At 37.9% G+C, this 16,401-nt stretch overlaps 1 protein-coding gene across 9 annotated transcripts in view; it reads right to left on the reverse strand.

The window, feature by feature from the left end:
* The window catches only part of LOC103718243 (3'-5' RNA helicase YTHDC2), a 32,895-nt gene extending 16,625 nt beyond the window's left edge, over positions 1-16,270 (reverse strand). For 4 of the 9 annotated variants that reach the window (XR_005507094.1, XM_026808909.2, XM_039116395.1 and 1 more), the window contains exons 1-7: positions 16,150-16,270; positions 15,967-16,035; positions 13,507-13,612; positions 1,701-1,927; positions 1,374-1,625; positions 1,225-1,298; positions 782-1,151 (exon numbers count right to left, since the gene is read on the reverse strand). Coding sequence is in view for 8 of the 9 variants with exons in the window: in XM_026808909.2 (XP_026664710.2) it covers positions 782-1,151; positions 1,225-1,298; positions 1,374-1,625; positions 1,701-1,927; positions 13,507-13,582 (999 nt within the window). In the remaining variant the exon portion in view is untranslated. Of the gene's footprint in view, positions 1-781; positions 1,152-1,224; positions 1,299-1,373; positions 1,626-1,700; positions 1,928-2,567; positions 2,690-5,781; positions 5,866-13,506; positions 13,613-15,812; positions 15,834-15,966; positions 16,036-16,149 lie in introns of those variants that run through there. The other 5 variants (XM_026808910.2, XM_039116394.1, XM_026808912.2 and 2 more) reach the window with 5 other exon arrangements.
* Between the last annotated feature and the right edge of the window lie 131 nt (positions 16,271-16,401).

Consider the following 16,401-nt stretch of genomic DNA (forward strand, 5'->3'; position numbering starts at 1 on the left):
CTCTCGAGCCTCAATAGTAAGGCATTAAAGGTACATCCTCCCCCCTTCTCCCATTCTCCCCCTCTCTCACACACATGGGTCAAGTTTAGAGTTTCGAGCCCCCCATCCCCGATGACAAGGGCTTTTGAGCCCTTTTTTTCTCCTTCCTCTCTCTCTCCCTGCCTCTCCCTCTCCCTCCCTCCCCTTCCCTCTCTCTCTCTCTCCCTCTCTCCTTCTCCCTCTCTCTCTCCCGCCCTTTGTTTCAAAATAGGGGAAAGTGGTTTCAAATAGGATCAGCGAAGCCGGCCCTCCACCGGCCTCCCTCCCTCTCTCGCCCTTCTATCTCTCTCTATTTTCCTCTCTTCCTCTCTTCCATGGTCTGTATGTCGTCTCCTCCGTTGGTACAAACTCGGCACAACCATACCAACTCGTGCCATCAGAAAACCAGTACGGTGCCCAGTACCTGTTTCGCTGACCTTGGTTTCAAACCTTTTTTTTATTTTCGAATTTTGAATTGAAGCGAGCACATCTTTTGCCAACTTCAATTTAAAATCTGAAAATAAAAAAAAATAAAGAGGCCAAAATGCCCCCGGCACAATACGATACAAACCCATACCATACCATGCCCATCACCGACCACAACAAGTCCCAGCACCAGTTCTAAGAACCTTGCTTAAATCATTTTCTAAAAGAAAAAAAAAGATAGCAGCAATATATTAGTTACAAGAAAGGCATCATCACATAATAAATCAAGCTTTCAAAAAATTTTGAGAAAAAGATAACAGTTCGAAGGTTGTCTTACCATATTGAGAATATCATCTTCAGAAAATGATCCAGGTAAATTTCTCTCATCAGTTATATCTTTGTCAGTTTGTCTATTATCTAGACCTCTGTCAACTCTGGGTTGCTTCATCTTAGAGATCTTTTGTGATTCCAAGTGTGATGGTGAGTTTTGAAGAAAAGAGATCCTGTGAGATCTTTCAGGCTTCAAAAAGCCGCTGCACTCTCCATGTTGAACGACATGCTGATAGAAGGGTGGATCCAACACAGTTGCACCAGAACATCCTAAATTTGATGAGGGAATAGAAAGCATACAATCTTCATCTTGTAAATGAAGTGGAAAATTTCTGCAAGGTCTTTTAGGAATAATATCATCCATTAAACTATAATTCCTGCATCAAGCCATAACATAACAATTATATATGAAATGGTAGGACCAACAGCTAAGTCAAACTCTTTTAGTACCTTTTCAGTTTGCATTTAATATCTACTTCATCAAACAGCCCACAAAGATCCTCACCAACATCTTTGGATAGCTCCTGTAGAAAGCATATCAATCATTACCGACTAATTAAACTAATTTATTTTCAAGATATAGGTTTATCTCAGAACACCTGGCAATCCCTGCTAATCTTCACAGGTTTATAATCATTCAAGGGATTCTTGAGATGAAGTGTCTTCTGGAAAGGCAGGTTATGCAATCGTAACCATTTAACTTTGAAAGTGTGGCCCCAAGGATTATTTCCACCACTTGATTTACTCCAAATTTTGTCTCGCTTCCAACCCACAGAAGACATCATTTGGGCATACCCTTGGAAGAAACCACTCATGTTGACACTAAATATTAGAATCACTCTATCAGAATTCTGCAAGACAAGAGTATGTCAAACCAAGAACATCCACTAAGAACTTTAACCAATATGGCATGAAGTGATGCGTACATGATATGCCTCTTCCAGAATTGGCTCATTCATTACTTGAGTTGCCCATATGCCTTTCTCAATTGACAATTGAATGTTTTGATGGCTCAAACTCTTTATGATGAAATATCTTGTTGTATTCTTTTCATTATGCATAAGGCTAGAACTGTCTACCCCACTAAAAGAATGAAATCTTTCTCCCCTTGTACTGGCATTGTATTCTTCATTATCCTTGTCAAATGAGCTTTCTGCCAACAAAATATAGGCTCAGCTTTAAATAGGTTAGGATATAGCAGGAACAGTTAATCAGGAGATGCTTTGTTGATAAGATATTAATGTACCAGTCCACTGCATACAAATTCATAGGTAGTGAAACCATTCAACAAAGATGTAAATGCATCACTAAAACCAGTAATGCTGAAGCTAGGTGAATATTTTTACATTCAATAATTGCTCATAAAAGGAATCAAAACTAACGGAAATTATTGGCTCATAAAACCAACTTCAAACAAATGAACTATCAAAAATGAAGGCAGGTGGACATATGCTCCCATATGATCCATAGGGTACAATCCAAAGTCAAGACTGACCCAAGTTTTCTTGGTCCCCAGGATGCCCAAGCCAAAAAACAAGATATTTCTAGTTGAAGTCCTGACATACATTTAGAGCTGACTGACAGAATCTGGGGATCAAAGGTAGCCATGGAGATGCTACCCCCAATGTTTACTAGATAGTTTCAAGTCATAATGCTTCAACACATATTTTGGCAAACTAAAGAAAATATCATCCTCAGTATTATGCTAAAACATCAAGATAGCAATATATTAAAGATCCCATGGATCATAACCCATGTTATCTGGACCCTTCAATCCACTCTAAAGTACTCACACACGATAGTTAAACACGGTCATTGATATGACACTTGGACACAGCTTCGTAAGAAGAAATTCTTAGATATTGACATGATCCCGCACTTAGTCATGCACCTGCACCCGATACACATCCGAATCCTGTAACATATATCATAACTACAAATAAATTCTGTAAGGCATGGATACATATTTGAGATACACACAACACAACACAACATGACAGCAAGTCAGATTAGTAAAAAATAAGATATGGGCACAGCAAGGATAGTAGGATACAACAACAAATGGAACTTTCCATTCTCCCCTAGAGGAGTTTCTTTTTAAAGAAAATTACTTAACCAATTGGCTGATCACAAGGGGCCTGACCCACTATAGAGATCAAAACACCAAGCAGCTGGTATGTGTGAACCTAGCACATCAATCCCCAGCCCACTTACACCCAGTGGCATGCAAGCCCAAAAGGCTACATCAGTAGGAAGAAAGCCCACCACTTCGTACCATCATGGGAAGAAACTCACCACCTAACAGCCTTCTTATACAAAGACAACTGACTGCCTCACACCTCAGTGGGAAAAAACACAGCATCCCGCAATCTTCTTGTAAGAAGAAACCCACTGCTTGCCTCTAACTCAGGCTGAGATTTGCTAGTGATGCTATCCAAAACAGTGACTAAAAACTGGATAAGACAATTGAGTATATCCATCCAGCCTGTCAGCTGCAAGCCAGTGCAGGTGGGGTCAAGATAAAAACCATATTCCTGTAAGTCATTCGAACTGCCTCGGATGCAAAGCCCAATGACGCACTCAGGTTAGTTCACAAAGATTATAGGGTTCAAAAGGGGAAGATACATGCTTACCTGATGCCCTGGCCTACTCATTTTAAAATGCTCCTTGCTCTTTTCCTTTTCTTTTTTTCCCCTATTCCCAATCTAGGGTTTTCTCCAGCCCACTCTAGATCCTCTTCCCTATCAGTAGGATCTTTGGTTACTCGGTTTATGGTTTCGAGCCCTTGCAACCCCCAAATCAAGAAGTTTAGAGCACCTTTCTTGCTAGAAATCTCAACTAGAGAAGCTATTACTTCCTCTTTATTATTTTATTTACAGGTTTCATCAAAGTTTGCAATCTCGGTATGGATCCCATACATGTAGCATCTTGGTACATTGTTAGTACGCTAGTACAAGGGTCAGTTCAACATACCTATACTCGATATGCCCCTCATACCGCATACAGTTTGGTAACGATATAGTATGGCAAGCATAGTACGGATTGGTACGGCATACCATGTTCCATCATTGGAGTTCTTAGGCTCTATTTGGTAGCAATCAAGGTTTCTGGCTCGACTTTGGTCTTGGTAGCCTTGTCTAGGGTCTTTGTCACTCTCCATTCTCCTATGTTATTGCTCGTTGATCATCTCCAAGTAATGAAGAACATAAAGCCTTTTGAACTACCATGGACTGGGATTATCAAAAAGAAGCTTCAATGGATATTCTGCTTCCATTACTTCTTGGAGGAGGACAACTAGATCGAGGGTGGATCGAGGCTCCCTAGTTTCATCAGAAAGGGGCTCCCCAAACAAAAACTAAAGACAACCTCGATCATAAAGCTACTATAAAATCTTAATGTATTTACCCACCCAATAGTTCATCTACTTCCAAAGGTCACTTTAGCACCATTTTCATTTAGGAAGATGCAAAATGCAATGAGATATTAAAGAATGATGACATCATGCAAGTGACATGAGTAGACGAGCTTAAGCAATTAAACATGAAAGGTGATAAGATTCTAGGTGTCAGAAAATGTTTTAAAAGGCAGTTAAGGTGTGTAGACATAAAGGCTAGGCATAAATAGTTTAGACAAAAAATACGAAGATCACATAAATAATTAAAAAATAAAATTCATGAATGTAGAAATATATAAATATAAAGTCAATAGTTAGTCAAACTAAGAAAAAATACTCTCACAAATAGTCACAATTATATTAGGTCCATTCCAGTGCAACATGACATGCTTTATCATGGAAGCTATAATTTTTCTCTACCAATTTAATAATAATAAAAATGACCATCTCATAAAAGTTCGAATAATTCAAGTAAATGCAAAAAATCCTACAAATTAAAGATTGAACAATATAAGAGTAAAACTAATGATTATTCAAGAGTTACTAAAACTCAGGTTGTAGCTGGTTACAACATTTGGGTACCAATGCGCAACAACAAGGAGGGTACATTCCACCCACGTGACAAACGTAATACTCTATCTTGTACTCTTAAGAGCTAGACCATTACAAAAGCAAGGTTTTAAATCCTATAGAACAAGGTTGTCCCAGTTTTCCCATGGAATGGGATGCACCGCCATCCTACCCCATCTCGACACTTAGGGCAAGGGATGTCCCAGGACATACCAATCAAGACGCCGGAACAATGGCAGGACGATCCTATCCGGACACTCGGGATTGTACCTCATCCTAGCACCCTGCAGGATGTCCTACCAAGACTTGAGTCCTTGACAAAAAGATCATCAAAAATTGACCAACTTTCACTTGAGTGCCTACTAGGAGAGCGGTGTGCATACAAGGGTCACCTAGGCAGTTGGGCTATAGCAATGTGGCTAGGGGATTGCCTAAACCTCCACAATTTCCTAACCTAGCAAAATTCTTTTCCAATGAAGGTGCTAGCTTTTTTGCATGACTTGCTTACTGAAGATTACATACAAATTTGTACTATAAAATGTAATAGAAACTGATCTATTAATTATGAACCAACAATCAGTTTTATTGTTTAGAAACCCAGCATCAATTATATAGGGACAAAAGCTGAACCCACAGAATGAATACATAAACATGTACCATCTCCATGAATGATGATAGAAGTAGCAGTGAAACAGGCCAAAAGCAAGAGAGGGCACCAGATGCATTTGTCACATGATTGCAGGTTCTAGGTTTAACTATCCACGACTGCACTTATTAGTGTCTTAGATTATAGACTGGATACCAAAAGGGAAAGGGCTAATTTTGTTGGCTGCAAGTCGATTACTTGTAGGAAAACAGCAAGAAGCTAAAATATGATTGGTCTCACTAGATGTTTGACAAGAAGATAGAAACATTGTTGTAAGTACAAATGATGGTGGAAGTTCTTAACTAATAACCAGATTAGTTACAAGGTGTCCCGCATGCCAATTTCAAGTGAATGGCTGCCACACACGCATCAAAACTTAGGAACATATGAACTTCACCTTTGTCGCCATGCAGTCACTGCCACATCTTTTTTTGTGTAAAAAGGCAACCTACCACATCCTCTATGTTACAAAATGAACCAACTGCAAATGTCAAAACCAGAGCAACAACTATAGGTGTTAGACAAGGAATTTGTGAGCTTAAGCTTAGCTGGAGCAAAACTAAGGTCAATCCATGAAGGAAGAGGCATTTAATTTGTAATAAAAGTAGAAAAGAGTTCATGGCCTAGGGTAGGTCATCCACAGTCTACAGCAAACGATGGGAAAAAAGCATTGGGGTCATTTACATGCTAATTAAATGCAACCAACTAGCTAAAGAGTGGCAAGTAAATGATTAACATAATTTGAGATACTTCATTGTCCTTTGTCGAACCAAGAATTTCCTGCTTAAATAAAAGCCCCAATGCTACAGATTATTGAAAAGCATATGGACCAAAAGAACGAATTTATTGAGAACAGATGAGAAAACATTAACAAAAGAAGGTGTTTGTCAGCCAATGAAAATACAAATTGAACCTTTGTATACCAAGTAACATCCATAACAATGAATACAACTTGGATAAACTTTGCATAACCTCTGAAAACTTATCCAGTAGTTACTTGGTTTCTGAAAAAAGCTCAGGATGCATTGGCCATGCAACAAAAAGGATGTGCTAATACAATATAAGGCACATGTTCTAGGACAAGTAGGAAAATATAACCAACAAAGAAGCATGAAAATAATGTAGTATTGGCAAGCATATCCAAGTTGAAGCCCCAAAGTATAGTTTACATGCAGATGCAGATGAAAAGGATATTGTTGGCTGATTGGTCTGGTTGGCATGCACCAAAACTCAAGATTCTTTTCACAAACACTGCATGTACACAGTAATAAAAAGGTATGGTTTACATCAAGGAATGCCGAACCAGGCCAAACCGCCCGGTTCGGCCCGTACCAAGCTAATCCAGTGTGAAACCGGATCAATTCGACCCATAGATTCAGTTCCAACCCCGAACCGACCGGAACCGGTTGAAAAAGGTCCGAACCGGACCTTACCACTGCAAACCGGCCTGGAACCAGCCAAAACCGTCTAGAACCGGGCGGTTCCATTCAAACTCAGTGTGAACTGGCCGGTTCGCACCGAGTTGACCCGGTTTTGAATCGGACCCCTCCCTTTTCCTTTACGAGAAGGCCTTCCCAACAACATTTGTAAGCGGCAGTCACCATTCCGCCTCTCCCTTCCCACCAAATCAAAAATCACACCGATTCAGCACTTCAAAAGGAAGATCCAAGCCTAAATATCGTGTGCTTCCTCATTCTATTTCATTCCCTCATTTTTTTGGGCTTGAAAAATTAGCTCAATAATTGCAAAATAAGAAAAGACCATGCCAAAATTTTTGATTTGATCTTGATTTTATTATATGTTGTATATCTATGGACGATCTACACGATGACATAAAATTTTAATTTTTGCATTATATATAATTTTTAAAAATTAAAAATATATTTTTGGATTAAAAATAAATAAAATAAATAAGATAAAAATCAAAAATACAAAATCAAAAGCGTATTTAGAGGCATGCTAGCTACTTTTTAGCAAAATTTGGTGTCCATTCATTCCAGTTTTGATGTGATCATGCCCACAGTGGCCTAAGCTTAAATTTGAAAAAAATTGAGAAATAAGTAGCCTTTGATACATGCCCAAGAGCCTAAAAAAATGTGTAGCATCTATTGTTGAGTTCTACATGAATCTGAGCAGAAATTAATTTTCTAAAATATTAATATTTAAAAATTATTTTTAAATTCAAAAAATAATTAAAATATATAAATAATACCAAAAATTACAAAAAAATTAGTATTACATATTACATAATTCAGAAGTAATTTCTGAAGTAGAAAATATATTTCTCAAAATTCATGATATTTAAATATATTTTTAAATTTAAATTATTAAAAATATATAATAAAAAATATGAAAAATTACTATTATGTATTAGATAAATCAGATATATTTTCTGACTAAAAAAATATCTTCATCATAAGTCAATTTTGCTATTTTTAAAAAATTGATAAACTGATATAGTTGATAAACCTACAGAAATGGAGCCATAAAAAAAAAGCCAGAGCTTGACATTGATTGGAATAATGAGCAAATGCTCTCAGGTCGGCACCATTAGAAGTGCAATTGGTGCAACACAAAGTTCAAGGAAGAAGGGCTAACTAGGTTGAAGTAGCAATTAACTGGTGGTTATCCCAACGTATTTATGTACCGAAAATGCCCACAGAAGTTCGGCAGCTGATGAAGAAGCACTTCACTGATTTCAAAGCAACCAAGGAGAGAATTTCTAAAAAGAAGGCGGAGGTGGACCGCCGAGCGGCAGAGCCACCTTTCTATCACTCAAGAGAGTTAGAGGAGGCATCCGCTCTGAAAGACAAGGCACAAATCCAAACTGCCATACAGGCGAGCCTGGATGATCAGTGACAACAAGATGAGGTGGCCAGACATAAGGCTCGATTTGGACCCTCGTACTACGAGTCGGGCTCCAGTTCTGCGAGCAGCAGGGCAAATTTAGAGTTCAGGAAGACCTCCTCAGTTAGAGAGGTCGTCAGCAGACTCGATGGCCATATTACATCTATGCTAGAGGCTTTTGGTAGCAAAATGAAGTCATCTAGAGATATTCCACCAAGAGCAACAATCCATAATTTAGATCCACATATCTTTTTCAACAGAGATTCGAAGCAGTAGAGGGTTGACTCAATGCTGAAGAAGGATAAGAAGGATATGTGGTGAGCTATTGAATTTTGGTTCCACTTCAGCCACATCCCAGTGAATGTAGCAGACAATACGTACTGTAGGTCTGTCATTTCCGCCATAGAAGCTGCCAGTCCCGGTATAGATCCTCTAGGCTCGAAGGATATCTACGGTGAGCTTCTTGACAGTAATAAAGAGGAGCTAGAGAAATGGATTGCCTCATACAAAAGCAAATGGCCCACATATGGACTGATGGTGATGTGTGATGGTTGGACCAATCCTACCAGACGAAGCATTATCAACTTTCTGACATATTGTGATACGAAGACTTTTTTCCACAAGTCGGTTGATACTTCTGATCAGGTGCACAACGCCACGTACATCCTCAAATTGATGGAGAAGGTGATTGATCAGGTAGAATAGGAGAATGTCGTGCAGGTTATCATTGATAATGGACCAGAATATAAGGCCACTGAGGAGATCTTGGTGGAGCGGAGGCCACATATTATCTGAATCCCATATGCTGAACATTGTATCGACCTCATATTGATAGACATTACGAAGATTCGCAAGGTGCAGCAGACAGTGGAGACAGCCTAAAGTATCACCAAGTATATTTATAACCATACGTGGGTCCTTTCACTAATGAGAAGGTATGCAAGAAGAGAGATTTTGAAACCATGAGTCATACAATTTGCTACTAACTACGTTGCACTTGATAGCCTTCTGGAGAAAAAAGCAGCCGTACGTCAAATGTTTGTCAATCCCAAGTGACAAAAAAGTAGATATACGGGGCCCGGCACTGAAGGAAGCATTTTTGAGGACTTGGTGATGAGGTAGACATTCTGGGAGCAGATCACTGCGATAGTGAATGCTATCAGACCATTGTATGAAGTGCTTCGGGCCGTGGATAGTAAGAAATATCCCTAGATGGGCTTCTTGTATCATATGATGGAGGGAGCAAAGATTCAGATCATGGAGGCAGATCCGACGTATGTCCACAAGTACATCGACATCATTGAACAGCGGTGAGACTACCAGATGGGTGAGAGTTGCATCTAGTAAATAATCAAGAACATTGAAAATTAGACTGCTGCTATACTTATACAATTTTGCTAAAAAAATAACGAACTCTATCTGCAGCATACTACCTGAACCCTCGATTTCAGTACACCGTAACTGGAATCGATATGGATGACGAACTTCTGGCTGCTCTACATAATATGATTTACAAGATGGAGCCTGATCCAAAAGTCGTGGCCTTATGTCTAAAAGAAGTAAGTTAACTTAAGTGGCATATGTAAGTTAACTGGTATCTTTAATTATTAGCATAGTAAACACGGTTCGTTTTCACTGACCAAAATATTTAAAAAAGGCACCGACAACTTTAGAGTCTCGGCGGCTGTCGTAAATAAAAAAAGTATGAATCCAGGTATGTTACACATTAGGAGGACATATATCTGGCGTTAGATAGTTACTAATATAGTACTATCTTATATATAATTTTCTTCAAATTTTTGTAGTTGAATGGTAGATTAATTTCAGGTTATCCGCAAAAAATCTTAAGCGGCTAGCTATCCGGATCCTCTTCTAGACAATCTCCTCGAGTGGCTGTGAGCGCAACTAGTTCGCCTTCGCCCTCATCCACAACAAGCATAGGAATCATTTGACGCAGAAGCATCTCAACGACCTTGTATATGTTCACTATAATCTGAGGTTGAGACTGAAGTGCAATCAGGGAAAAGTGGAGCTAAAGTATACAGATTCGATCCATAGTACTTTAGTTGATAATGAGGATAATTCTATGATCCGATAGCTTGATGTGCGAGGATTGCCTCCACGACCGGCCAATTTCATAGCCAGCCAGGCTAGGGTCGATGCAAGGCAATGGGCAGAAAGCAATATTCCACGTATCCTTCCAGTTGATCAGCCATAACCGCAGAGTAGCTAGTCACCACATGGCTCATTGTCCGAGACATTCTCTCGAAAATAGGGTCGAAAGATACTTAAACAAGGCCACTATGCTACCTAGTCGACTCGGTCAAGAGAACGACATACAACCTCTCAACATAGCCAGTCAGAGAGGTGCATAAAGAGTAAGTAGGCAATAAGCGGCACAAACGATAAGAAGGCAGTTGTCCAGCATACCAAAAAAATAAAAGACACCTGCAGCCCTAATGAAGAGTGTCGAGAAGAAGTTAGTTCATTCAAATTTATAGACCAGGAGCAGCAGTTCTGGTGGTTATGGATATGCTGGCCAGAGAGAGAGTAGAGGACAGGAGACCTCCATTTATGAGACAACCACAAGATAGTCTTCGATTCACCGGTGAGTTTCAGTTTACGCATACTATACAGGATAGGGACCACAGTGCACAATCTAGTGAAGCCTGCTAGGATCCGATTGCATATAGGAGACGGGCTCCTCGAGATCATTCAAGAGGATACGATGCAGCTGCAAATGACCTCGCATATGGAATACGATCCATAGTGTATCAGGTTCCAAGTCGTATACTGAATCCTATTATATGCCGCCACAGACAGCCTATAACCCATACGGATACGGATATGGATATAGTGTGCTTGAGGCATCTTTCGATGGCTACTATCCTATACAGCCCGAAGCATCTTACGAGTCGGATTTTGCTGCCGGCTTATTCGGATGAGCCTCTTCACAGTCGTTTTATCAGCCAGTTTATCAGCCAGAGGACACCTCTCAGAACCAGAGCTTCAGCAAAAGGTCCGAGACTGCTTACAACTCGGAGCGCGTTCCTTATAAGATGAACATACAAAACTACAATGCCACTTGATTAGAGGGGTGGACTGATGTACCTCCTAACTATGCTGACGATCCGGATATCTATGAAAGGCATCGCCACTCGACCTAATTTTAGATATCGGTATGTATGTTGTACTTTAAATATATGTAATTGATTGTATTATTTTATAATCTTCACCTTACTACTTAATTTGAAGATATTTTATGTTGCTCCTTAGAGCATGTAACAGTGAAATAGTCATTTTATAATTTGTATTATTTTAAAATAGTAAGATGCATCATTTAGGTTAAACTGAAATTATAAAAATATCAAAATATATCAAAAAAACATCAATTTAAACTTAAAATTATTGAAAAAGTTCAAACAGAGTAATATTGCATTTTCTCAACTTGAAATACTCCATACATAAAAAAATTCGGCATGCTGGTATAGAACCGACATGCCCTACTATACTATGTCTTAGTATCGTACCAAACTGGTATCGTACCGAACCGGCCGCCGACCAGTACCGGTTCGGTGGACCTTACTTTACATATAGCCTGATGGAAGAAAAGAGTATCTTTATCTTGTTAGACTGGCTTAGGCATCTGGACTTCAAATTCTGTTCATTACTGCATGTATATAAAAAGAATATTGTGTAGGTGGATTTGCTAATTACACCTGTCCACTTGAAGTTATGTTGTCATGTACCAAAAAGCACTGCTATTGTAGAGAAATGTAAAGGCATATGGACTTATTTATAAAAGAGAAGTCCTAAAAGAAAATAATAAGTAAAAGAAGAGCCAGAAGAGAACAATATATAAAAGTAAGAAAGGAGAGCTTCATTAAAAGAAAATACAATGAGGAGAAACCTTGAAAACATAATTGCCAAACTTGATAACCGTTGAAGGATATAAATGTAAATGGAAATGCAAAAAGTGTAGTGCATTCCATGTTTAGGTTTTTCTAAGGTATGGGACATTGCATATACAAACATGACTATTTCTACATAACTTATCAACAACTGTCAAAAATTTATTTTCACATAAAAACAAAAAGGATAAGCATTCTTGTACCTAAAGAAATAGGGACAAACAAAAATCCCTCTTTCATAGGAAATCATTATTACCTTCATGATATTATTTTCTAAAGATTCTTGAAACAAATTATGTTATTTTCAAAAGCTACCTAGAATTAGATGCAAAGTGGGTCTCATCGGTATCCTATCAAATGCATCTTGGAATTTAGGAAGGGTAGTTTAATCATCAAAAGAAGACACTTACATCTTTATGTCATATAATAAAGTTTCCACCATGGAGCAAGTTTCTACATGATTCAAGGGATACCAAGTCATGGAATTTTGTGCACTTATACCATGACAGTTAATATTTTGGAGAGAAGATGGATAAAAGTAGTAATAGATTGGCAGAAGAGAACAATGTGAAGCCTGTAGCATTATCTCTTGCAGAACAAGATTTAGAACCGGCCAACATTACACATTAGAAAGCTATTTGTATTCCTATTTAGTACCTTTCTCATTCTCATATCAAAAAAATAAATAAATAAATAAATAAATAAGCACTGCTAAATAAGTCAATTTTGAATTCTCTAACAATATTTATGTAAAAAAACACAATAGCTTTTTGTAATTTATTGATGAATTTAAATACTTTGTAGTCAACAAACTGTTAACCAACTAGTACATACATATGGTTGTGAATTTTATGATATACTAAAGAGCAAACATAACTATATTTATTAGGATCGTATGCAAATTTTTTATACCTAAGATCCAAGGTTTGTCGTCTTGGTACTGGATGCTTACTGGTACTATTCTATTACAGTGTCAATACGCCCTATATGAAGACTTGTTCGGTGTACCAAGTGTCAGTATGCTCTTTGTACCGCATACCAGTTCTGCACTAGTACGATACAGTACGGTCAGTACGCATTGGTACCGACCGGCACGGCAAACCTTGCGAAGATCCTTTACAAGCAATATTTTATTTCCAATATGACTCAATCCAACTACTATCAGATCCTTTACATTAATAACTTGTAAATATATAATACATACATGCATGCATACATACAAACATACATACATACACACATTATATATATATATATATATATATATATATATATATATATATATATATATATATAATGGAACATGATCTACAGAAAGTACAAAGTTCATCATGATAGAACGAATAGAAGAAGAAGTAAGTTACCTTGATCATCAGAGTTCTCTAAGTCATGTTTACTTTCAGTTAATGATGAATCGATGACAGAAGTATTTTCCTTCATGGCCTCAGCCAATATATGCTTCTTCACACCCTGGTTATAATATATTGTATCAAAGATGTGTACATCTCAGAGTTAAGGTAAAGCATGGATCAGCCCCAGTGAAATGGATAAGTCAAAGATATACATAGATAAATAAGATTAGAACCTTTGCAAAATAAGAAAGCATGTCAGGAAAAGAAGCAGGCACACGAAGAAACATGAGAAAATGTGTAAACGCAATGAAGTTTCACCAGATCGCAGATGCCGAGAAAAGGACATTTTAGATAAATTTTCTTTATGAAGGTAATATAAATTAGACAGTCTTCATAATTCAAGCAAAAGATAAAAAGAAAAAGAAGGTTCTCTGCACCTACTGGATATCATAGTTGACACGAAAAGTCTACATCCCTCCCAAAAAAACAACTGACACCATTAGACCAAGATCTAGAGGAAAAGAGAGAGAATATATTTAAAGCTGCACTCTCTCTAACTCATAGTTCCTCTTCATCTCTTCTTTAATCACCATAAAACAGGAAAATGAATTTATTAATTAACAGTAGGTGGACTACAAAGCTAATTCCAATGTTTGGAACAACATTGTCTGCTTGTGCACGCAAGGGAGGCTCTTCAAGGGCTATAATATCCTCTGTTGGTATTGTGTGCCAATCTTGCACCAACATGGTACATGCCATGTCATGCCAATGATTGGCATGTGCTTGGCACACATTAGAATTGCAGTGCACCAAAAACCAGCACGTAGCTGTGCTGGTTACACTTAGAATGCACTAGCACCATGGAGTTCTGCTGCATGCAAGAAGGCACCAGCATGGTGCGTAACATGCCATAAAACCATGTTAACAAAACCACTTTAACACTAATTGGCAATCGCTTTCAAAATTTTGAAGTGATTGCGCATTCAATAGCAGTTCCAACAGATACTTGAAACATGCATACCGAACAACTCGAGAAGCTTGCCTATTTTTAGCATAAAATTATCTCATATTTTGCAACATGGAATATTTTTCTGTTAATTTTCTGTTATTATTGCCAAAGTTGGCATATTGCATATAAATGTAATTATATATATCTATCAACAACTTAGTCACTAGTTGTTTTTTGCATTCACCAGCCTACGACTTGTCCCTTCACTATGCGAACCATTTTATCTTCTAGCATGCTGTCCCTTGTAATAATCAAATAGTAGTTTCTAACATCTACTGTTGTTTCCATTTCTTTTCACCAAATTCAAATCCTATTTCATGAAACCACCAGCATCAAAAAGTAAACACTCTTTAAAGATTGTTTCCCAGCATTTGCAGGGGGAAAACTGAAAGAGAGAAAAAACAGAGACAAAAACACTATGTTCAATAATAACCCCGATGTTTAAGTGATTCAATTTAGGTGTCTTAAAATTCATAAATTACTCAAATTCAGAAACATAAATACAATCTTCCTCTTAAAATCATCCCATATATATGCTTCAGCTTGTCTGTTCTTAAATGTATGGTTCCCAGCTAATGTTAATAAATATAAACACCTTTCTTACATATAGATCACCCACATGGTCCTTAATTACTCTATTTTTCTCAACCTAATTAGCCCACACAATCCTCGAAGGCATAAATCACGACTAAGATCGTGCCAGAGGATGTTGTATTTCCGCTTGAGAGTTAAAAAGATTCTGAGGAAGTTAATGAATTAAAAAAACAAAAAACTGATCTGTTTTAAACCATTCTTTAAATGCATGCTTTGTCATTTTAGCTTTAGAATCTGCAATCGCTCAGTCTATTCTAGTCATACTTAGGGTGATGAGAATAAAAGCACTAAAACATTAACCAACTAATTGACCACATAACAGAGACTCATAAATTTCTGTAATCAGCTTCATGAGTCTCATACACCTATTTAGGTCACAAAGTGAAAGTTATTGTGGCTACACATTTTATTCACACAATCACGTTATATCAGACACAAAGCAGAGATTATATACTATAGAACTGGCAAGAGATTTTTGAGTGGAACCTCCAGGTCGAAATTAGAATATTTAACCATCACAAACAAGGAGTTATCGAAAAAGGCAAATATAAGTAAAATTCACGGCACATAATGGCCCTATTGGCAAACCAGAAACACAGGGTGTAAGTTCCTTCAGTGAAACCCAAAGTCCCAAACTTAGAAGACCAAACATTGAACAAAAAATCAGACGAGATTTTTAAAAAAAACAAAAGTACAAAAATTGATCAACTCTCACTTGATCCTTCCCAGCCAAGGCCTCCATGACCATAAAAAAGAAGAAAAGAAAAAACCACCATTAGAATGAGCAAGCACCAAATACACATCAAAATCCCCACCCAAATAATAGATAGATCTAAGCTTAGAAAAATCAAATGGAACAAAAATCGAACTTGTTTTGGTCCCTTGCCGCCCCTCAAATCTTGATCACCGCCAGTGCAATCTAAGAAGAAGCAAACCCACTGAAAGAGACCAAGAAAATAGCCATCAGTGTGGATAGACTCATGGATTGGTGTCGAGAAAAGAGACCTCATCAGAAAAATAAAAACAAATCGTGGTGGTGGGGAGAGAAGCACCTGAAGGCCGCCGTCGCCGGCTGAACTCCAGGTACTCCGGCCGTCCAGGTCGAGGTCGAAGTCGTGCTCCTGGGGAACCAAGAGGAACTGGGAGGATCGGAGCGTGGAGAGAACCAAAGAAACTGATGTTAAAAATAAAAAAATAAACAATACTAATAATAATAATTTAAAAATACCTCAAAACTCCGTATGGTTACGTGTAACTCAAAATCGGCGGGTTCGTATAACTACAAATCACGGAAATGAACCGTC

This window comes from Phoenix dactylifera, unplaced genomic scaffold (assembly GCF_009389715.1).
Source record: "Phoenix dactylifera cultivar Barhee BC4 unplaced genomic scaffold, palm_55x_up_171113_PBpolish2nd_filt_p 000090F, whole genome shotgun sequence".
NCBI lineage: Eukaryota > Viridiplantae > Streptophyta > Magnoliopsida > Arecales > Arecaceae > Phoenix > Phoenix dactylifera.